Source organism: Dendropsophus ebraccatus, chromosome 9, assembly GCF_027789765.1.
Source record: "Dendropsophus ebraccatus isolate aDenEbr1 chromosome 9, aDenEbr1.pat, whole genome shotgun sequence".
NCBI lineage: Eukaryota > Metazoa > Chordata > Amphibia > Anura > Hylidae > Dendropsophus > Dendropsophus ebraccatus.
The window spans coordinates 47,942,013-47,966,280 of record NC_091462.1 but is presented as its reverse complement, the minus strand read 5'-3'; the positions used below and the strand labels follow the sequence as shown (position 1 = coordinate 47,966,280).

The window sequence follows — 24,268 nt, the reverse complement described above, 5'->3', positions numbered from 1 at the left end:
ATTAATTTGTTTAGTGTCTCAAGGACAGAGCTACAATTTTCCTGCATAACATGCTTAGCTGCTGCATGTGTATGGGACCTAAACAGCTTCCATAGACTTAGATTGAAAGTCTGTTGAGGTGACAGAAAGAGCTGACAGAGCTAATAAAGCTGACAGAACTGAGAGAAAAGGTGCAGGGTACAGACTTTGATGACTTCAGACTGACCACTCAGATCCCGGCCAATCAAAACTTTTGAGATTTTTCTCTTACATGTCGAAAGTTTTTGTAATGGCAGTGCCCATTTAAAGGGCCCTGATTGCGAAAAATTACATAGTAATTGAGTATATAGGTCATCAGCCATAGAAAACAAAACAATCCGTATACTGAAGAAGAATATAGTCATGGTCAATTTTTTTAATTTATGTAAAACAAAAAATTAGATGATCATACTGTGTGGGCATGAAGCAGAAATATAAAGGCAATTTGCAAAGTGGTATCTGCTAACACCAGTAATTTAGCGCCTGTTTCTGACTTCAGACACTATGCTGCTACATCTCTTCAATGTTCCAACTGTCTGTAATAGCTCATTCCTCTGACTCAGCTCTGCTTGCCTTCAGAACAAGCTCCGACAGCTGAACAAATCCTGATTTCAATTCCTCTCCCTTTGTTATGATTTCTTCCCTGCCTCTCACGTTTGACCACTGCTGCCATTCACGAGAACACCAAATTTAATTTGACCAAGATGCAGACAATTTCGGTGCACCTCATGCCTCTGCAAAGGCATGGGGCAAGGCAGTGAAATCTACTGTCGCCAACTCTCACACACTCACGTACAAAAGCACATTACCTTGAAAGGACATAATTAAGTAGAACTGGGTCCAGACTGACCGACAATTCAGCCCTGATTTAATGGGTTCCCCGGCTGTGACAAACGTGTGCGCATTATTGCTGTTACTTTGCAATTTTGCAAGCGGTTGGAGTTTGTACTGCTTCAAAATAAGCTTTCTCCTGATAGTTTAGTTATTCATGGGGTTTAATCTCACACATCACTTTCAACTATTAGCCGTGTGTAATGGCTCCTGCCTCACTACTGAGGTTTTATAAGGCAACATAGCACCTTCTCTTTAGTCTTTAAATATAAACATGATTTCAAAGGAGAGAAGGCTCTCCCTCCATTTTCTCTCCTTTTTCTTTTAAAATAGCAAAAATATAGATGTTTTATCTACATGTACTTCATAATTTCTGCTTATATGAGTGACTTATGCCCCTGACTGACAGTAATAGGAATAACTTATGGGAATGCAATCTCTTGGGAAAGACAGACCCACTTAAGAAGACACACCAAGGCGTTAAGTCAAAAAATAGAGTTTTTATTTTTTTTATTTTTTTTATAAACTTGAAAACTTGCTTATAATGCAAAAAAAAGCACATAAACATACAAAAGAAAATGTTGGGCCATCTGAACTATGGCCAGTGATTGCCTAAACAGTTGTTTTCTATGTGTTGAGAGGAGACCAGACAGCTCTCAGCAGCAGAGACCATCATTTTTTTATCAAGTTTTCTTGAGGATTTTTAATGCACATACAAAAAATAAAAAAAAAACACTAATCAATAGAAAGAGTTGAGAGAAGTGTCTGTGAATTGAGTGCTTCTCCCCACTCATATTGCGAGCACCCAGACCCATTCAATCAAAGCTTAGTGTAGTGCCCCAAAACCGATGTGCACGGTTGCTGAAGTGTGTATATGTATGGTGGCACTACTATTCTCTTTATTGCAGATCTAAATTATCTGTAAACAAAGTATTAAAAATGGTGTTTCTGTGTGTATTGGTTCTATTCAAATACAACACATGCTGAAGGAGCTGAAGAGGTTACTTGTATATGTGATTGTCTAGATGTGCTTGAGAGAAAGATTGCCAGCCATCTACCTGCCTCTGGGCCTATCACAGCCCTTCAAAAGTTTTCCTTCCAGTGGCCAATCCCACGCTGAGCTACCTCAGGCTGCTCTCCATCAATAGGGATCTCCTTCGTAGCCTATACGTAGAAGTGAAATGAGCCATCTGCTCACATTTAGTCTAGCTTAGGTCCAGTTACAGTCATTTGTTGAATAGAAAAGGTTTTTTTTTCCAGGGCCTGGCCCTGTGGCCAGCACCTGAAGTAAGGTGTTCCTCTTTTCTTCTAATTCCTGAAGGGAGGCTGTAACCTTCTAAAGCTCTACCACAGGGGAGAGAACCAGACCAGTCCATATATCATTCACAAGTTTGTCTCAAGTCCTAGCAGTGTGCACAAGGACTTATCCAAAGCCGTTGGGTAAATGTTGCCGTGCCCCACCGTCACTTGCTCGGCTTCCTTGGCATAAGTTGAGAGGCTAGCTCTTCCCAATCATTAAAACCTGTGGCCCATACTACTGGACTTGCCACTCTGTGTACCTAGCCAGCATTGACAAATCAATCATAGACATGAGCATGGGTAATTCTTCTATATTCTAAGTAATCACAAGTGTAGCAAAGGTTGTCAGAATCCCCAAAACAGAGTGCCATGTGTATTGGGCAGGTCCCCTCCAGGTACTCCTCTTGACACAAGTACAAGTCTTCTCACTGCATTTCCCAGAGACTTTCCAAAACCTCAAGTATCTATCTCAGTTCATGTACCCTTGCAGGATACTCAAAACTTCTTAAAGTGAAAGCACTAGCAAAACTTAATCTCATGTGCAAAATCACGTTACCGCAACGCCTAGCTCTTGCATACGACATCTTGCACCCCTGTTTTAGCACGTCAAGATATGTCAAGTGCTTAATTTTACACTTCAAGTGTATTTATCATTTTAAAAGAAAAGTCCTGGATGTATGGACTTTTCTGCAAGAAAATTTCGAATAGGGGGTGGGGTGGGGGTGGACAGTAGCACTGAGACTGTATCAGTGCAGTCATGAATGTAGCCATAGATGATCTACAGGATAGCAGTTAGGATGCATCAGGCCGGTGAAAACCTGGAAGCATGCAAGGTGAGTAACAAAATCTTTTTGCTATTTCGGAACCAGCTGTCACTAGTCATCCTGTCTAACTCTGTGGCTAACTTACAAGCCATGTGTAACTATGCTAATGCAGCATTCTAGGTACACTTTAGGGAATTTCACACTGTTTGTCTCTTTAAATATATCCTACCAGCACTGTACAGTACATTCACATTTAAGTTTTTTATTAGGCTAAAAAGTGTTAATATGAAAGGACATGGGTCTGTGGTTTACAATTTTTCCCCATTGTTTTAAAGCATAGTTTTAATGCATACCATCTTTTTGTAACATTTTAACCCAGTTTTGCAACCCCTTTAATGATTTGGTGCCAGTGGCCAATATGAAAAGCATCCACGATAGTGGACAAATGTTACATGTGGAGTAGAGTGCTGCCCTTTATCCTCTTTTTAAATATAGGTGATCATTTGCACACATCAAACCAGTTATGTTAAATAAAACATAAATAGTATCCCGAGCTAGAACCATGAGGAGGAAAGTGAATGATGTTTTGGATGTTTTCCAAAGACACTGAGGATCTGTGGCACGTGTGAATAGCTAGATAATTGACCAATAAAAGTGGCCATTTTACTGGATGGACAGGATGTCTAGTAGAGTCTCTCTACAATACAGCATGATACTACTGCTTTTTATGTGTTCCAGGACACAGGGCCCTAGGTAAGGGCGGCTTCATTGTTTTGTTATGGGACCCTGTGTGATCTGTACAGGAGCCTGAAAATGCTCCAGCCCTCTACATAGAAAGTAATTTACAGTCTCTTCTGACTGCTGTATGCAAGGATTTGCTTTATCAATATTAGTTATCTGCTTATTTTTTCTTTAAATCTTCTTCTTTTTTAATTCATTTTTGTTAATATTTTGGGGGCTTCAGAACACATTACCAGTTTTCCATAGAGTTTTGGTCTCAAGATACAATATTTTCAACTCATAATGGCCATTCTGCAACCAAATAATATTGTAACTTGAGGGATCACTGTAAATCTCATTACATATAGGGAACAGAAATTTACAAATACTTACTTGTATTAAAGGAGCTTTGGACCTTCTTCAAAAAATAGATAGGAAAGGCAGTATACACTGTGAATGGGAAACTGTAATCTATCACTGACATTAGCAGTCACATGCACCATATGACCAATGAGGCTTGTGAGTGGCTGCAGTGTTTTGTGTAGAGACATATCTAGGGCCACTGACACTAGGCAGTCTCAACTGGTGGCAGCCCTGGATGGGGAGCAAGTGAAGGATGATTATAAGTTCTTCTTTTTCCTGCTCTTTATTGCTACCCAGTCATATTTATAAAATAGTTGTAGAACCCCATTTAAAGGATAGGACATCCATATTGGATTAGAGAGGTTTTGACTCCTGGCACACCCACTGATCAATTCATTGAAGGATCTACAGTGCTCCCATGAGCACCACATCCCCTTTATTATTTACCAGGCTTAGCTCAGGGCCTTTTGTATTCAATCAGCTGATTTGTGGAGGTGCTGGATGTTGGACCCTCACTGATCTGATATTTATCAGCATTTCTATAGAAAATAATGGAATAAAACATAATATAAAAAAAAAAAAAATAGCTATGTCCGTTTCATGCTTATGCTCCTCATTTGGTTCATTTGAGTGTGAAACGGACGTAGCTCTGTTTCTTGTAATGCATTTCATGTATGTCTGCACCCGACCTGAAATAAAGCTAATGTTTACACTGCCGTTGAGTGCCGCTGACATCACTCTGTTGCTTTAGACATATTGATGGCTGAGCACCACCGAGTGGATGACCTGCCGAGATCGCTGTCTTGGACTGGAACCATTTGTGTAAGTGTGTCCTGAGTGCCCAACTGTTTGCTTCTATGGATGAAATGAATAAGTACAAAAATATTGTAAACTCCTCAGCCACCGTGGACATTCAATACAATGTAGGTACAAGTGGCAGGGACCAGATTTATAATGGTTATCAGTAATAAGGCCTTCATAAAAAATTATCCTTTAAAGAGCATATTTTCTGAGCAGAACCATCATTTCTATCGCTGAAGCATTGTCTTTTAGCAATATAGTGCCCAGGCTTGGTAACATGGTTATACAGGCAGGTGCGCTAAATCAATATAAATGGTTTGTCCTGTTGTGTTTTACTTTTTGATATGCCCTTCTCTGGCAATAAACTGATAAGGTTACACATTGCTCTGAACTGCCGCCAGTGATATAACATGGGCTGACACTTTATACATGTACTGTCACAGCACTGCTGTAACTTGGAAAATACTAGGGCTAGAGGTCAGCTTCAGCCTGGAAATAGCCAGCCCGTCGGAAATGGTCACATGAGGAAATCCTGTAGATTTTATTAACTGTCATGTTTTATATTACAGCGTTATAAATGAAAAGATGGAGTTTACGGCAATGCATAGTAGCCTGGGAATTCTAAATATAATAGAACGTATAAGGACGGAAAAAACATAAAATGAGAGGGTGGAGGTTGTTAGAAAAGACAGGGGACCTCTCACATTATTAGACCCTTGTGTCAGACAAATCAGTGGACATTTTCTAGCTGTGAATCACCTATTATCCCCCATACAACATCATCAACCTTCCAAAGACAAGACAAATGTGAAGGTTCTGTTCTCCGCCTGTGATTGCTTTTTCTGTGACTAATTGGATCTGAAAAGCTGTGGGTTCAACTGCAAACAGCCATTTGACAAGTGAACAGTTTGCTGAGAATGTTCCCGCTATAATATGACATGCATTTGCAGATAATAAATTAGTCTGTATATCATGTTTTACTCTTCTTTGTACAGTATGTTTGCCATCTGCATCTCCTAACATATAATCACATGCCATCCTCAGCACCGGCTGATCTTTTACAGAAATGTACATTATGTTAATCTCCAGATAGCTCATTTTATACATTTGCGGCTGTGATATTCAGAAGCTTGATTATTGAAGGTTATTGGCCAGGGTATTTCTGCCTATTAAGTGTCATGAATGCAACTTTGGCGCAGTCCTCGGTGCGTAAGGTACGACCGAGACTGTGCTTTTGGCCATGATTCTGCACTTTTATGTTTGTATTTCATTTATGTCTGAACCTGGTCTGAACACTGTCTTATTCCAGCCCTTGCTGGGTGGTGATTAGCAGGCTTCCACCACACCCGTGTCCACCTGTGTAGCTCTCTGGCAGGTTCGGAGTTAAGCTTTCTTGCTCTGGTTTCTGTGATTGAGGGATCTTATAGCCAGTCAGTTTCCTTGTTGTCAGCTGTGTATGCTCTGCAGTCAGGAGGCTGCTCCAATGGGATTCTGGACCGGGCTCTGATTCACTATAAGTTGTTCTCAGTATCCCAGATCATTGCTGGTTATTCAGTATTGCTTCCCTGTCCTGTATCCCAGCTCTGCCTGCATCTGTGTTACCTCTGGTTTTCTGTCCATTGCCTTGTTTTCTGACTACCCTTGCTTGCTGCCTGCCCCTGACCATATTGCCTGTTATTCGACTACCCATTTGGATCCTGATTTTGTACTTTTGCTGCCAGACTGTTGTGACCCGGATTGCTGACCATTCTTCATTGTGTTTTGTCTGTCTGTCTTGTCTTTGTGTCCCACCTAGCCAGTGCAGGGACTGCCGCCCAGTTGCTCGCCGCCATTTTAGGGCGGAGTGTGGCAAGTAGGTAGAGGACAGTGGGCGGGGCTGAGCTTAGGGCTCACTGTCTTGTCTTGTCCTGCTGTCCGGATCCTAACAGAATAACCAGCCAAATATATACTGCCCCCCTCTGTTATGGCTACAGTCAAAGATCTTGCTACCCAAGTGGAGGGGGTGTCAGGCCTGGTGGTCAAGCTGGCCAACCAGGTTAATCAGCTAATGGACTCGGACCTTGTTACTAAAATGGAGGCTTTGTCAGTCTTGGTAGTGGACCTAGTTAAACAGGTCCAGATTCTTTCTCAAAATCAGGCTGAAGCAGTAGTAGCGCCCCCGGTGGTTGTTAAACCTTCCAAAACCACAATGTTGCTCCCTGACCGCTTTTCTGGCGACCGTGACAAATACGAGACATTCAAAAATTCTTGCCTATTATATTTTCGTCTCAACCACTTCCCTACACAGCAAGAGAAAGTGGGTATTGTTGTCTCACTGTTGCAGGGAGATCCCCAGGCTTGGGCCCTCAGGCTCTCTCCTGAGGCTGAGGAGTGGAGCAATTTAGAGAATTTTTTTCAGTCTCTAGGAGCCATCTATGCCCAACCTGATCATGTGGGCCTAGCTGAGACACATTTACTGACCATTCGTCAGGGCAAGAGACCTGTTGAGGATTATTGTGCTGAGTTTAGGCGCCATAGTATAACAACCGGGTGGTGTGAGGCCGCGCTTAAAGCACTGTTTAAGCAGGGGATATCTGATGGTATTAAGGATGCCTGGACAGGTCATCCAGAGCCACCTACCCTAAAGCAGGCCATGGCTTTGGCAGTACGCATAGACCGCAGGCTCAGGGATAGGCAAAAGGAGAAAGCAGGTCCTGACTTTTCTAAACCTTCTGTCTCTCCATCTCTCTTTTTGAAAAAACCTGTCCCTCCCCATGATTATATCGAGGATGAACCCATGCAGTTGGGAGTTATGGGCTACGAGACCAGAAGGGAACACCGGAGGCGTTATGGACTTTGCTTTTACTGTGGTGACAGTACTCATTTCATCAACTACTGCCTGAAACGTCCCCGGCGACAAGGTCATCAGCGTCCAGGTGACAACCAGGAGAGTCACCTGGGCGCACAGGTACTTCTAGGTGGTATGGATATGCATGGTTCCTCTGCTGAACCTAGTGTGAAATCTATGTGTCCAGCCAAAAATGACACTGTAATTTTGAATAATTGCAACATGGAAGCTGAGTCTGTGTCTGATGCCAGTAGCATAATTGGTGATATCGAGCCTGTCAGTGAACCTTTAGTTAGTCACCTGGATGCTTGCGCTGATGAGTGGGAGACTGACAGTGACATCTCCAGTGACATTGAAACATGTGTTGTAAGAGGTCATTTTCCACCCACTCCTGGTATGTCTAATGAGGGTCCGGTGGCCCCTCATAAAAGGGGGGGTACTGTCATGAATGCAACTTTGGCGCAGTCCTCGGTGCGTAAGGTACGACCGAGACTGTGCTTTTGGCCATGATTCTGCACTTTTATGTTTGTATTTCATTTATGTCTGAACCTGGTCTGAACACTGTCTTATTCCAGCCCTTGCTGGGTGGTGATTAGCAGGCTTCCACCACACCCGTGTCCACCTGTGTAGCTCTCTGGCAGGTTCGGAGTTAAGCTTTCTTGCTCTGGTTTCTGTGATTGAGGGATCTTATAGCCAGTCAGTTTCCTTGTTGTCAGCTGTGTATGCTCTGCAGTCAGGAGGCTGCTCCAATGGGATTCTGGACCGGGCTCTGATTCACTATAAGTTGTTCTCAGTATCCCAGATCATTGCTGGTTATTCAGTATTGCTTCCCTGTCCTGTATCCCAGCTCTGCCTGCATCTGTGTTACCTCTGGTTTTCTGTCCATTGCCTTGTTTTCTGACTACCCTTGCTTGCTGCCTGCCCCTGACCATATTGCCTGTTATTCGACTACCCATTTGGATCCTGATTTTGTACTTTTGCTGCCAGACTGTTGTGACCCGGATTGCTGACCATTCTTCATTGTGTTTTGTCTGTCTGTCTTGTCTTTGTGTCCCACCTAGCCAGTGCAGGGACTGCCGCCCAGTTGCTCGCCGCCATTTTAGGGCGGAGTGTGGCAAGTAGGTAGAGGACAGTGGGCGGGGCTGAGCTTAGGGCTCACTGTCTTGTCTTGTCCTGCTGTCCGGATCCTAACATTAAGTGTGTCTTTAGGTCACCCAGTAGCATGTAGGCACCAAACCTGATATTCCCAATCTAAATATTTATATTTATTGTAAATGTTTATATGTATTCAATAAATATTTGTACATGAGAAAGAATTTTAGGTTGGCTCCATATTTTATCCTATACTGAAAAAGCTGGAAGGGGTTCACTTTGTCATTCCATCTGTTGATGAAATATGCTTGAATATTATTATATTATTAGCAGTTGACAATTTTATCTGATATCAGAAACCACCAATGTATGTAAAGTAAGTAAAGACATTAGGGGAAATTTATTAAGAATTTTGCACCTATTTTTAGGTGAAAAATTTAATTTGTGGTCTAAGTTTTTATTTATTAACTATTTATAATCAGCCTGTTTTGAGTATTCACCAAAAAGTTTGCATAATCTGGGATTAGCAACCAATTTATTATTTGCGAATTTTTAAAAACAGGTGCAGGCCTAAGTCTGGTAAGTCCCAGGTGAATATGCTTGCACAATTTTAGTTTTTTCTGCAAGGTTTTTTGCAAATATTTACTTAGATACATTCACTATGGCAGTGCTACATTTTAATAAATCAGTCACAAGATATTGGAACAAAATATACACCAATCCCCATTAGAAGAGAGACACAAATTAGACTCCTTAGTAAATGTTCCTCAGTGTGTTTATTCCATCTAGTTTTCTAACTTGCACATGGTGAAGGGCTCCAAGTATCATGTGAAATAGTAGAAAAAAAGCACATGTCTAATCTTTCTGTTTGGTGGTTGAGGCTATGTTCACACAACATAAAACTACGGCCGTAGTTCTCGCTCTACTTAAGTACCGGCTGAGATGATTTAGCCAGAGACCGGCCGTTCAGTGACCCGGCCGGGGTCACGGAACGGCCGGTCTCATACGTAGTGTGAACATAGCCTTAACCTGTATGTTCTGGGATTTGGGCTTCATAGGGTTTGTAGTGTTGTAGGTGGGGTAAAGTCTGCATTATAGTCCACCTATTTTTCTTTGTTTTGGCTTTATTAGTAGAGTACAGTATATGCAGTTGTATTGTGGTATCCTAAAGATTTTAACTGTAATGTGCAAAGTCTTTCTGGGCAAGTGAGTGCAAAAAGTCAGTACAGGTTGCTAACTATAGTAGGTAAATATATAGAGATGTTATATCGTATGTGAACACAGGATGGATATGCTGCAGATTTTTCATAGCAGGTCGAACATTTGCATTGTATTTCAACAGAGTTAAAGGGGTACAATAAACTTACTTAGGCATTGTGGAAAAATATGTGTGGAATACATGCTGATAGTGACCTATGGTGGAGGATTTAAAGGAACTTCAGGATGCCAATCGTCAATGGGCTTTACTATAGATCTCCATATTTTTACTCCAATCTACATCTACAGTTGCATGGGAGATTGTACAACCATGGTTCAGGTACCTGAGAGCCAAGTAATAGTTTAAGCCAGAGCAGTTCCAGCATTAGGGGAAATGAGTTTTAAAATACGAGACATTTTGGGTACATCTTTAAAAAAAATTATAAATTAAAAAAAATAATAATAATAATAAAATGGATTTACCTCAATACTATTTTTGGGGGAATTTACAATTGTTCTTCAAAGATCAGAACCTTTCCATCACGTGTTAGTTCTGTTGCAGATAGTGGAAAGTTTTTTGGCAAAAGGTTAAGGTGAAAGAGATGAACTAAAAGGTCTATCAACCAAGGAAGGGAAATCCTGTCCAAGTATATCACATCAATTTGATCAAAGCCCAGGAAGGAGCGTGAGGATCTCTCTGCTATAAACCTGTTATAAATCAAATACCTAGCAATGATTTACCAGCAGCTCAGAAACCTTATCTGCAGTCCAGATTCAAGAGGCTGGAGAGTGTGTGCAAAATAATAGAGTGCTATTCTAAAGGACCAGGTGGAAAACATGATGATTTCACCAAGCCTGACCAAAAAGGAAAAGTAAAACCATATTAAGCGCCAGAAGCCACAATTTCTGATAAAGTAAAAAATGACGTCTTTAGCCGTGATATAAAAGTAAATGGTAAAGACCAATTGTCCTTATCCCCAAACCAGATGGCTTTCCAAAATTATTTCCAAAATTTAAAGTGTACTTGTCACTTTCAAAAATATTTTGACATGTCCTAGTGACATGTGAATTTTTGATTGATAGGGGTATAAGTGTTCAGACCCTAACCAATTGCTGAAACAAGATGGAAGACATGTAAGGCTAAACTTGTCATGTAGCAAAGGGCATGCACAGTGTGTACAATGTAACTGTCTGTAACAGTCATTGTAGTTCACTTCCAGCTTTACTAGAAAAATATACAGTAATATATGGTAAGAAAATGCTTAAAACAACTCATTCATTATAGGAACAATTACTTAACCTACCTGCAATAAGCTAAACAACACAAGTGTCATGACTTGAGTTGAGTTGGGGACAATGAGAGAATCGTGTAACTACAGCCCTGTCATACTTTCATGCTTTACTACTTAGTCCTATCTTGTTGTGCCTGCTTGCTCTGGATGCAATAATTACAATCTCAAAGCTGTTTGATGGAGCATTATGAGGACGCTTGGAGCTTATGTACAATATGTTTCTGGTAGAGTAGATCCCAACAATGCTTTACTGCTTTTCTCAATTCACCTTGATACACTAAATACAGAAATGTTCTGCGGACACTTGCAGAAACATGCCACTCGATACGCCATTAAGCAGCATAAGAGTCATTACACAATATTATTAGCAATAACAACAACAACCTTTGAAAGTCATTGGCGACAAATAGTAACAATAACTACTCCAAGGGACAAGCTAAGAGTTCTTATACTGTAATAAAGAAATTATACCCAATCCTAATGGGGTCATATAAAGAAATAATGAAACAATCTACAATGGGACAAACCTGTCCAGCGAGGAAATGTTTTCTAATTATCCCTGTCATTGTATCTGGAGAAGAGAGACCCACTTCATCTTAACGTACCGTATGATTACAGGCATTACAAGTAGTGTTTTTTCCCCATAATAACTGTTACAGTAAAAAGCAGATTATAAAATGTACTTCTTACTCTAATGAACATCTACATCCCTTGGACCCGATAATGTGTTCCTCTGGATCACCTTGATGGTTAGGCCTTGTGATGGGTAAGAGAGATGTTGCTTGGGCCACAAAGATTAAAGAAGAAGTCCCGCGAAAAATAACGGCCACATTGGAATCCACGGCCGTTGTTGCAGTATTACCGGCCGGAAATAATTGACATGTTCATTTTTCACGGGGCCTTAAAAACAACGGCCGTTATCTGATACGTAGTGTGAATTCAACGGCCGTAGTTACATTGCATGGCAGTCATTATAGGGAACCTCAAAACAACGGCCGTAGTTTTGCGTCGTGGTCAACGGACGTTATTTTACGTAGTGTGAACATAGCCTTAAGGTCAAAGCCAATTTTTATTTTTGCACTTTTGCTTTTTCCACTTTATGTTTAAAAGGCCATAGCGCTTGCACTTTTTCACCTAGAGACCCATATGAGCCCTTATTTTTTGCAAAACCAATTGTAATTTGCAATGAAAGGCATTATTTTTCCATAAAATATGCTGCAAAACCGGAAAAAAATCATTTGCGCTGTCAAATTGAAATAAAAAAGGAATTTGTTTTGATTTCGGGGAGTTTTGCATTTAGACCATTCGCCCTGGGGTAAAACTGACTTGTTATGCATGTTCCTCAAGTCGTTATGATTACAACGATATCTAACATGTATAACTTTTATATGATCTGATGGCCTGTAAAAAATTCAAACCATTGTTAACAAATATATGTTCCTTAAAATCGCTTCATTCCCAGGCTTATAACGCTTTTATCCTTTGGTCTATGGGGCTGTGTGAGGTGTCAGTTTTTGTGCCATGATGTTTACTTTCTATCGGTACCTTGATTACAGATATGAGACTTTTTGATTGCTTTTTATTACATTTTTTCTGGATTTGATGCGACTAAAAAATGCGCAATTTTGCACTTTGGAATTTTTTTGCGCTGACGCCGTTTACCGTGCGAGATCAGGAATGTGATTAATAGTTCGGGCAATTACACATGCGGCGATACTAAATATGTTTATTTATTTGTTTATTTATTTATTTATATTTATAAAATGGGAAAAGGGGGGTGATTTGGACTTTTATTAGGGGAGGGGATTTTTTATTAATAAAAACACTTTTTTACTTTTCTTTTTACTGTAACTGGGAGGCCCTCTGGGGGACTTGTATACACACAGCACTGATCTCTCATAGAGATAAATGCTGTTTATATACACAGCAATGATCCATCATATCGGTGATCCATTGCTCTGGCCTGCTGCAGGCCACAGCAATGTATTGCCGAGCCGGGATCAGCGTCATTGCAACGCTGAGGCCGGCACGGGCAGAAGAACAGATCCGTTCTGCCCGTACCGGGTCTCAGCGTCGCAATGAGAATGGGGGAGATCCGTCCAACTAGACACCAGGGACAGGGAGAGCACAGTATCTAAGTGCAGCTGTCAGGTTTGACAGCTGCATTTAGAGGCTTAATGGGACGGGACCCGCGCCGGCTAATAGAGGCACTCCCCGGCTATACATATCAGCTGGGAGCAGCGCCGTTCAGAGCGGGGTCCCGGCGGGACCCCTCTCTTAACACCCCCCGCGGCACCATGACCTATCAGATACGTCATGGGTCGCTAAGGGGCTAAAGCATTGTATTGCCCCCTAAAAGTTATACAAATCACCAATATACACTTATTACGGGAAATGCTTATAAAGTGCTTTTTTCCCTGCACTTATTACTGCATTAAGGCTTCACTTCCTGGATAAAATGTCACGACTCGACTCCCAGAGCTGTGCGGGCTGTGGCTGCTGGAGAGGATGATGGCAGGGGGACACTGAGGGACACAGGGCACTGGAGGGACACTAAGGATCCCTCTGCCATCATCCTCTCCAGCAGCCACAGCCCGCACAGCTCTGGGAGTCGGGTCGTGACTTCACCATTAGAAATGAGCGGAAGTTTCAGACTTTCAAACCGAAAGTGCGATGCCTGCGATCCCGGGAGCGTAGTTGTGCTCCCGGGAATCTGCGGGCGTGGATCTTCCAGGGAATTTAAGATACATTCCCTGGAAATCCAGGGAATGTATCTTGAATTCCCTGGAAGATCCTGCCCGCAGATTCCCGGGAGCGTAGTTGCATCCCAGGCATTGCAACAGAGCAAAGGTGCCGTCGGACCAAAAGTCCGACGGTTCGCTCATCTCTAATCACCATTTTATCCAGGAAGTGAAGCCTCAATGCAGTAGTAACTGCAGGAAAAAAAAAAATATTTATGTGCATTTCCTGTAATAAGTGTATATTGGGGATTTGTATAACTTTTGAGGGGCAATACAATACTTTAATAAACAATTTTGCCAGGCTAGAAAGGATGAGGGTAAAGTTCTACAATGTAAGAGCCCAAAGTAGCACACCAACAGTTAAAACTTCCTTTAATTCCCACCTACACTCTTGTATTGTGCTATATCTTGGACCTGGGACCAGAACCTCAAGAACCTGCATCCTTATGTGTGATAGATTTTTTCATGTGCTGCTTTCATATTGATTTTTATATGATTGGCATGGCAGGCATTTTCCATGGGACTTTGATATCATAGGAATTGGGAGATATAGGTGACCAACAGGACTTAAGGAGCATGCGGCATTTAATTAACTGTGGCTGAAGAAGTTAGATGCGGCCCTAAGGAGTCCCAGAAAACAATTAAAAACTACATATGAAGTACTACATGGCATGCACCACTAAAGCTATACAACATAGTCTAAAGTGGTCCAAAAGCTGTGCATTTATTAACTACAGGATGTGACCGGGAATTGTGAACTTCCAATTCACCACATCTGTTATATGGTTTGCACATCAAAATGCTTGAGTAGAGAAAATATGACCGAAATCTAAAAGGGACTTTCCAGGTGTCCCCCACAAGTAAGTTCCAGCCTATAATCAGTTTTTAGAAAATCCTAAAAAACAAATCCTAAAAAACTCTCAAGTTGCTGAACCATAGGGAGCATCAAACATTGTAAATGCAAAGCACTATGATGGTCAAGGAGCCGGTTCACAGGTCTCTTCTTCTTTGTGTATATGGAATAACCTTTCGGTAAAGTCCATTGAAGCGGGGAGCACTAATGCAGAGACGGCCTCCTTGACTTTATCTTGACTTTATATTATGTTTACTGCTCATCTTTAAATCTATGATTTTCCTGAAGCGCCTCCGTATGGTGCCCATGGGTTAGGCATGAAACAGTTGACAGATGCCCTAATTTTTAATTGTCTAAAATTGACTACCCATTATTACAAACTGCTACAATTATATGTAAATGGTCCATTGTTATATGCTGTGCACAGTTTTTGTACGCAATAAAAAATTTTATGCTTCTTTCGATTGAATCGATTTCTATTGAATCTCCAAAATGAAGAACATGATGAGACATTTAAAGGGGTTTTCCAGGATTAGATAAACATGGCTGCTTTCTCCCATTGTAATATCACACACAACCTGAGGGCAGGGCTGGCCCTGTTTTTCCAAGAAAATAGCTATATTTTTTCTAATCATGGATATTGCCTTTTAAACACAGTTAATTAATTCCATTATCTCTAAAATCAACGAATCAATTCTGAAATGTAACACCCTATTACACAGAGTGATTATCATTTAAAAATTTGCTATGATGACCAAAAATGAGTGAAAATGATCAAACGCTGATAAAGTTGTTAATCGTTGTCGTTCAACTTTAAAAATCATTGAAAAATTATTGTTGGTAGTTTGCCAGTTGTTTGCATATCTGTTCATCTGAAAAGTGGTTCACAAATAAAACATGCTGCGTGGTTTGTCCTGAGGAACGATTAGTGACCACATATTATGACACAAAAATAATCATTCAAAACAGCAATCAGTGAATGTAATAAACTCAGAATCATTAGCTAGTAAAGTGATAGATTTTACTAGCGATCGCTATATCAATAATCGCTACATATAATAGGGCCTTTAGCCCTGGTGATGCAGTGGTGTAACATCTGTTTCTTTATAAGCCAATAGTATAACATACTGCAGTTGATAATTGGTTGGTAAGGGGTTACCCAGAATTTGGGGGGGGGGGGGGAAATAACATAGCTGCTTTCTTCAAGAAACCGTGCCACTATTGTCTGCAGTTTGTTAGTGGTATTGTAGCTCAGTACAATTGAAATGAATTTACCCGTGTTGTAATCACAACACAATGGATGTTAGGCTTTTATTTATTTATTTTTTGCTTGTTTGTTTTTGTTTAATTCGGGATACCCCCTTTAAGTATGATAGTCCTTTGGCTGGTAAGCAAGTGATTATCATATACGGTAGGTACGTTTTTTTTCCTCCTAAAATGATCTCTAGCCATGCCGAAATACCCAACTAACATGCAAACATTAGCACCAGGATAGTAATTGTAATATTGTGCCCACTTACAATTTGGATTTCTGTTCATGGAGATCACTGTAGCATTAGGATTGCGGACAATGTCCTGCCAGTTAACAGTATCCGCATAACACAGGAAATCATTTCGGTCCAGATACACTCCTCCATTTAGAATCTCTAAAAAGAATAAACAAAAAAAGAAAGAATATGAAATGACAATGACTGTACCATCCTAAAGATCCATTGTGCTAGACGCCCGCAGTTCCGTTGACCTCCATTGTGTGTGGTTCACACTTTACACAGAAAGAAAGGTGAACAATAAATTGTATGTCAGGTCTATTAACCTCTTGCTATGTATCGGTGAACTTGCGGTCTCATCTCATAATCACTCTTTATTCACTTCCATGTGCAACAGACCAATAGCATACTCTTTTCTACTGATACATTCTTTAATAAAGTTTTTTTTTTTTTTACAAAATGAGAGGTAAGAAGTAGGACATTAAATATAATAAAGAACGTCTAACTATCTGCCAAGACAGGACAATGAAGCAAGAGGGATTGTATTGGCGCACAACTCACAATCTTTGTCATGGCTTCATTGAAAGTTGTTAATTAAGACTTAAAAAAAACTGAAATGTGAATTGGGAGGGGAGGAGGCGCTGTGTGCCAGAAATGCTTTTAAAATCACATGAAAGGGGAAAGAAAATATTTGTTGTGTTCTGCATCAATCTTTTGTCTTCCATATGCCATTGACATTAAGTGACATTTCTGAGATACAATTGTCAGTCTTCTTTGCTGTCAGATGTTGATCTGTACCAGAGCCGTACATAGTAGACCACTTAGACAAAACAAAAGATTTTAATTGAGGACTGAATTTAACATTTGATAATAACTTTGTATCAGAAGCCACTAAAAAACAAAAACACTCTGCATCTTGGCTCATCTATCGGCAGTGAATGTAAATAACAAAGCTTCTCATTTAAAAAAAAAAATTATATTTGGTTAAATATGGAAAAACAGTAACTGAATATGAGAAATACAAAAATGTTATTAATTTAGGAACATATAGGGGGACATTTCAGAAGGTCCCGTCTGAGGCGTACACCAGGGAGAAGGTGCAGATTCGCCCCTTCTCCCTGGCGTACGCCTGCCGTATTCCCCGACCGCGCGATGGGCAGGCAGGGGGAGCTCCGGGGGAGGTGTAAATTATGATCAATTTGGAAGCAGTGTAGATTTAGCGTGCGCCTCTTAGTGAATCTTACTGGGGAGCCTAAGTTAAGACCGGCGTACTCATACTTCATAAATCTCCCCATAACCTTGAAAGTATTGTAGCTAGATCAGAAAGCCATTCTAGGTATCAGAGTTTATGGTAGGCAAATTTTAAGGGGAATGGGTGGACAGAATTGTATGTGAGAAAAGGAGAAATATGGTTATTGGGAAGGATTATACAAAGAAGAGAGTTCAATAGGTTGGTTACAATTATATGTACCATTATGTTTTCAAGAGTTTGTATGAAGCAGCTCAGGCCTTGCCTGAGAAGAGCCGCAATCTCCAAGCTGCATAACAAGCCCATTACAAAGAATTATCACACAGCTTGATTGATATTACACAGCTTTGTTATAGAATGGATATGGGCTCTATTACACTGAGCACTGAGTTACACTGAGTTATCTGTCAAATCAGGACGATTAAGGCAGATATAACTCAGTGTAATAAAGACAATGATCAGCCAAAGAGCCGATCATCGGCTGATCGTTGTCTTTCAACATGTTTAAAAGTCATTGTCTGCCAACTACAAATTAATATGTGTAATAGCGATGCATGGCCAACAACAAGGTAAAGTAAAATAATTATTACTTAAAATAGTAATTATTAAGTAAAATAGTTATCACTTACCTGTCCACACTCCCCGGTGTCCTCCTGCCTGTTCCCTGCTCACCACAGCAGCTGCTGAAGCTTCTGAAGCAGTCTTTGGGTCAAAGAGGTATTAACTCTCAATAAGGAGAGCTCGTCATAAAGACATCTAAAGACTTAAGGACCATTGCTGCTCCATTAAGAATTCTGGGAAGAAAGGATATGCCAAATAGCTCTCATACCTCTTGAGCAAAGAGATGTCCTATCAAGTAAAGTCTCTGAACTGACAACCTGTTTAGCCAATCACTGGCTGTGGTGCTGTCCTGTTTAGGCGAGTTATTAGCTGAGCGGCCTGTCACTTCGAAGATACTGCTTAGAAGCTCTAACGGTGGCTGTGGTGAGGCGGGAATAGGCAGGACGACACCAGGGAGGTATATAAAGTAATAAAGTATATACTTACTAGGGATGGTACAAACCGAGTTCGGTTCGGGTTCGTACGAACCCAAACCCTCGGTAATGATTCCCGCTGTCTGCCCGCTCCGTGGAGCGGGCGGATACCAGCGGGAGGACCGCCTGGAAAACTGGGATACAGCCATAGCCATAGGCTGTATCCCAGTTTTCCAGGCATTCCTCCCGCTGGATCCACTCGCTCCACGGAACGGGCAGACAGCGGGAATTTTCTGCTGATCGTTCGGGTTCATACGAACCCGAACCTGGGCAGGTTCGGACCATCCCTAATACTTACCTGTATAAATACAGCTAAGTATATACTTTATTACTTTCTATTTACAGCAAGGACTCCACGAACATCAGTAACAATGCCCATCTAGCTCTTGCTACCCTTGCTGCCTATTGCCTTCTATTATTTTTTAGATGCACATAATCTCTTAGATAGGTTGACTGTGCAGCCAATTTTTGCATGTTTAAACCCTAATCATCATTTGTAATCAGGCACTAAGTCTGTGCTACATGAAGTGTGTGTGTTTTATGATGCTTCTTCCTCTTGTGTGCTAGGATAGGCATGTTGCACAAACTGCGGCACTAAACAATAGAACCCCTTCTCCCTATGTACGTATACCAGTCAATTGGGATTTACTTCTACATTGAGTACTGAGATTATTCAATATTTATATCACGTATTACAAGGAAATTAAGAAATCAAGTTCTTTTCATATTTTCCTTTGCATATCCAGCACCACAATATAGGAAGAAAAATCAGTAGAAGGATTCATATATAACAGAACATTGCTGGGGAAGGAGCCGGGATGAGATTTGCGCAGAGTACTGTAAACATTTTATTAACCTATATAGACTTTATACCCCAGAAGTGGCTCATAAAATATAAAACAGTGACAATGAACACAGAATAACTTCAAACACGTTCTGAATGCTTTTCTAAACATGACATTAATGGCAAATTGCAGTTAATATTTAATATGTCAACTCTGAATCAATTTGTCTGCTAACATCCGCTCTCATCTCTAGCATTATGGAAAGGAGAAAAAAACAAGTGGTTAAAACCCCTCTCCGCTCCAATAAACAGTTTTATATTTAATCAAGCGCATTAATATTCCGATTGCTTCAAAGCCATATTGCTTTCTGCATAAGGTAAATTAAGGCTGCTGTAGCTTAATATTGATAATAAAAAATCAAGTTATACTTTATTACCTACCAGATCATGTATAAGCAGTTTTGCAGTCATATTATATATTAATTTAATCAGGGATCCACATAATTTCTAGGAAACATATGATTGGGAATTCTGATATGTTACCATTGTAAAGAAGCTTACAGCGGAATAAATAACGGAGGGTTATTAGATACTTAATCTGGGACTGAGTTTAGGAAAGATTAAAAGCTTTAGTTTTAAGCATCAATCAGTCCAGAGATGGCCATTATTTCCTGCTTTGTGTGTTCGGTGCTGCCCCCTACTGTAAGGCACAGGTGTAAAAACAGAGGTAACCCTTTGCTGTCAAGGATATTTGGGCATCTAGCTTTGCTACTGTAGAGCCAGGTGGGATACTTTTGTATTTTGAATCTCACTTGGACAGTCATGCAGAATAGCTGTTCTATAACAGAATCAGTCAAGCACCTATTTTACAATTTACAGTATGTTGTCTCTTACAGATACAAATTCACAATTATACAATTATCCATCCTTCTAGAAAGAAGTTGATCAGAATCTAAGCATATAGGATACAGGGACCAATAACAAAGCACATTCGAAGTTCTCTGTGTGCTAACTCATATTAACATGTACCACCATTTGTAGATAGGAAGCCTTAACCAAATATTTGTAGTTAGGATGCCATTCCAACAGTGCCTTATCTTCACTGTGTCCCCATTTCCTGGTCTTCATCTTTACTCAAGGACTTGTTCCTTTAGCTTATCACTAATTCAGTTGGGAAGCTCCTTGTGTGAAGACATCACCAGGAAGTGGTGAGCAGGAAGCAACAGCAGGGAATCATGGATGGAACCTATTTTTAGGCTGGGGCTTCAGGTGTTAAAGTTATGCTGACTGGCGGCTGGCACCACCAGTCATTTTTGGGTTAAGGCTGAAGTCTCGGCCTTAATCACATCCTGGACTTCAGCCTCCATTCGACTACTTCTTTGCCTGCGATAGAGCCTCAGTACCTGAGTGTCCCTTGACCTAGCGTATATTCTGGGGTGGGGTTCACTACATAGGTAAGACAACAAGAAACCTCAATAGGAGAATATACGAACATATCCATTCCTGTAAGCTGAAAAAAGGAGCTACCAGGTTGATTAAGCATGTAAACGAGAAACATGGAGGAAACACTAAGTGTCTCAAGTTCGTAGGCTTAGAACGGGTATTCAATAAAGCCGGACAAGATAAAAATAAAATTTTATTACAAAAAGAAGCCTGACTCATACAAGAGCACAAGCCGATATAGGTCTGAATGATAAAATTGAGCTTAATATGTTTACCTAAGTCACTACTTTGTAATAAGAAATTTCATATGTGTTTGTTTTTATTCAGAGTGTAACGCCTACTGCTGTACGTCATCAGGGGTGGGTTATTAATCCCAGTACGGACAGGAGAAGCGAGGTCTGACGAAGCGCGCAAGCGCGAACCAGCTGTTACCTATCAACTAGGTGCTCGGCGTACCATGGCTAAGCCCTGTATATGTCCCGCAAGTTTTAATCATTATGCTGCAATAAAGAAGTTTACAACATAAGGGTGAGTGCCCTCCCTACGCTTCTTTTCTCGTATTGTGTAGATTATGAACTTTGTTTTTCAAGGGAGTGAGCACCAACCAGTGGTCAGAAACAACCAACGTGTGTTTTTTGTGTCCTGTCCCAAAAGGGAGAGTGGTTATATACGAACAGTGTAATGTCCTCACAGTAGTGCCGGTATTTTGCTTACTTTTTTTCTTTATACAAACACATTTATAAATTACAACTTTTTTAGCCAATTTGGGCTGGAAAACAGCTCAACCTAATCCCTTACATTGTAAGGGTTTAGTGTTAAATGATGACAAATGCAAAATAGCATTGCTGTGTCCAATAGCCCTATAGGTCAATGCCTTGGTTTCTGTCATCTTGTTCTTAAATTTTCTTTTAGCCTTCGGTTGACCCTATCTTTCCTTATATCACTTGGGAAAACTACAGCACAGGACATTGGCCAGGAAAGCCTCAGAGAGAGCTTGGGTTATATTGGAAGCTTTGCACAGAAATAAAGGCACTTCATGCAAAAATAAACATAAAAATCAATGACTTAATTTAACAAGTGACCTTTGCTTGCTACAGTCAATGATCAATACCAATTGGGAGGGATGACCAATACAAGCCAAATGCATAAAATACATGGTGAAACCAATGCAAAATCCTACAGTCCCAAATAGTTTGAAAATGAATTACAAGTAAAAAAAAAAGATAAAACTATAACATAATGTAGAGAATTTAGCATTTGCTTATTTCTGAAAATCTAAGGCCAATATGTGCAATGTGCTTCACCATTAATGATAAAAACTCAATATTAGTGGTTTCAAAATCAATGCTCCTTGCCATATTGTGTACATTAGGTTTATAAAGAGGCAACTAAGTTTTATATTGATGATTAGCTTGATTTGTGTGGTCCTGTTTTGGGTTAAACTCCTCCGTCATTTTAAGCCCCTATTACTGTACATGGGGCAACAAGAGGGAGCAAGCAAGCGCTGACCTGTCAGGTCAGTGCTTGCTTGTTCCTTGTTCCCCGCTTGCCGCTGGCGCTTTTACACATGCCAGCAGCGAGTGTGTAAGAGCTGGAGGGGGGGCCTTGTGGAACTCCAGGGGGGCTGCCTATAGAAGAAAAGTAGCCTATAGAAGAAAGTAGCGGTCTGCTGTGCTGCAGCATATCACTGCTATTGTGATCGTTGATTTTTCAACGCGTTGAAAGACAACAATCAACTGACCTCATGCATGTTGGCTGAATGTTGTCCTCTATCACACAAAATGATTATTGGCTGTAATGGCCAATGTCGGCCAAATACCAGCGATAATCGCTTCATGTAATAGGTAAAAACGTTACTTTTTATTAGTTTTTAGTAAACTTTTTACTGACCACCTTAATCTCCTATGAGTCCATCTTCAGTACAGTACATGGCATTCACAGTATATGGTGCCATAAGAAAGACCAATGCAGGAAAACAAAAAGATGCACACTGAAGTTCAAAGTCCAAAAATGAACTCCTATCAAGGAGAAAAAGGAGCCAGAACATGGAGCTGGACAATCTTTAGAAATATACGACCTGTGCAACCCTTGCTACATGAAGAGGTGCCCCTTGGCCAGTAGAGCTACTATAATTCAAATGCTGAACAATCGTGTTCCAGCATGCTCAAGTTCTGCTCATCCCTAGGCAGCATCTAGGGCCACTATCGCATGAACAATGTGGAAGTGTAGCCACTAAAGAAAATGTAACACATGGGCTTAAACTTCACACAGATAAAACAACTACAGGTAATAATACTTCATAGTTCTTATTCCCATCTTCTAAGTAGAAATGAGGATTGCCGCAGAGTAACAGGGCACTGGTTAACCAGCTGTAACCTCAGGACCCTTGAACACCAGCCTGCCGAGATACAGAGGGCTATTCATAATCATTCAGCCTTTGAAACCCTCCTCATTGCTCTGTACAGTTGATTTCCGAGTAGCTGGGCTGTGCAGATCTGAAATGTCAGGTTTGTATTAGGGGAGGACAGGGAGGGCAGCGTGCTGTAATAATCAAAATGAGGGATTTAACCTTCTATATTTCAGCTCAGTGACCACACTGCAAAGCGCATGGAAGCAGAAGCCGCATTTCAAGGTATAAGGAGCCTGAATCCCCTCTGAAAATCTGAAGCTGGAATTATGTGGGCCATTAGCTGGAAGGCAGTCATAATGGGAAGAATATTTCTGACGACATCTGGGTTTAGTGATATTTACACATTGGCATCCACATCTTGCAAATCATTTGCACATACGGTTATTTCTACACAGCCAACAATTCGGGGACTTGGTATTTACATTCCACAATCGTACAATCAAAAGGAATATTGTGTGTTCAACACCTACTGTACACCTGCCAGAGCACTGCATAAGGTCCCCGGCAATTCAACAGTAACTGTGCAAGTATTTGTAATATTCCTCTAATCAGCTCAATGTCATGCACACCAGTACCTTACAATACAGCTTGTCCTTATGAGAATATTATTAAGAATAATTTGTCTTTTCTTCTGCTACATACAATACTTACTGATTCAGGAGCAACAAAATAAGAAAGTGACTACCTAATGACGAAGATTGCAATTGCACCTGCAAGAGGGCCTAAGGGTTATCGCCCTCCAATATTTCCAGCTCTTGCATCTGATTTCCTAGCCATTCACTTCTCATTTGTTTTTAGTACTCTGATTCCTGTGGAGAGGCGAAACATACAGTAGGTCCAGGATAACAAATAGAGGAAATATTACTATAAGGTTCAGATTGGCCCACAGAGGAATCAGTGAGCCCCTGAGCTACAGAGGACCCTCTCTTGTGGCTTGCTTTAACAGAAACACAGTCATACATTGTGCCTGTGTGGCCGGCTGCCTTGCTGTGCAAGGGGCAAGATGGCAAGTCAACTTGCCACTTGTTTCCTTTGTCAGCACAGCTGTGGGCTCATATTCTCG

General features: G+C 40.8%; 1 protein-coding gene across 2 annotated transcripts in view; it reads right to left on the bottom strand.

Annotated features, from left to right (window-relative positions):
• ERBB4 (erb-b2 receptor tyrosine kinase 4) overlaps positions 1 to 24,268 on the bottom strand; it is a 715,736-nt gene that overhangs the window by 225,352 nt on the left and 466,116 nt on the right. For both annotated transcript variants that reach the window (XM_069983214.1, XM_069983215.1), the window contains exon 4: positions 16,319 to 16,444. In XM_069983214.1, the coding sequence (XP_069839315.1) occupies positions 16,319 to 16,444 (126 nt within the window). The remainder of the gene's footprint in view (positions 1 to 16,318; positions 16,445 to 24,268) is intronic.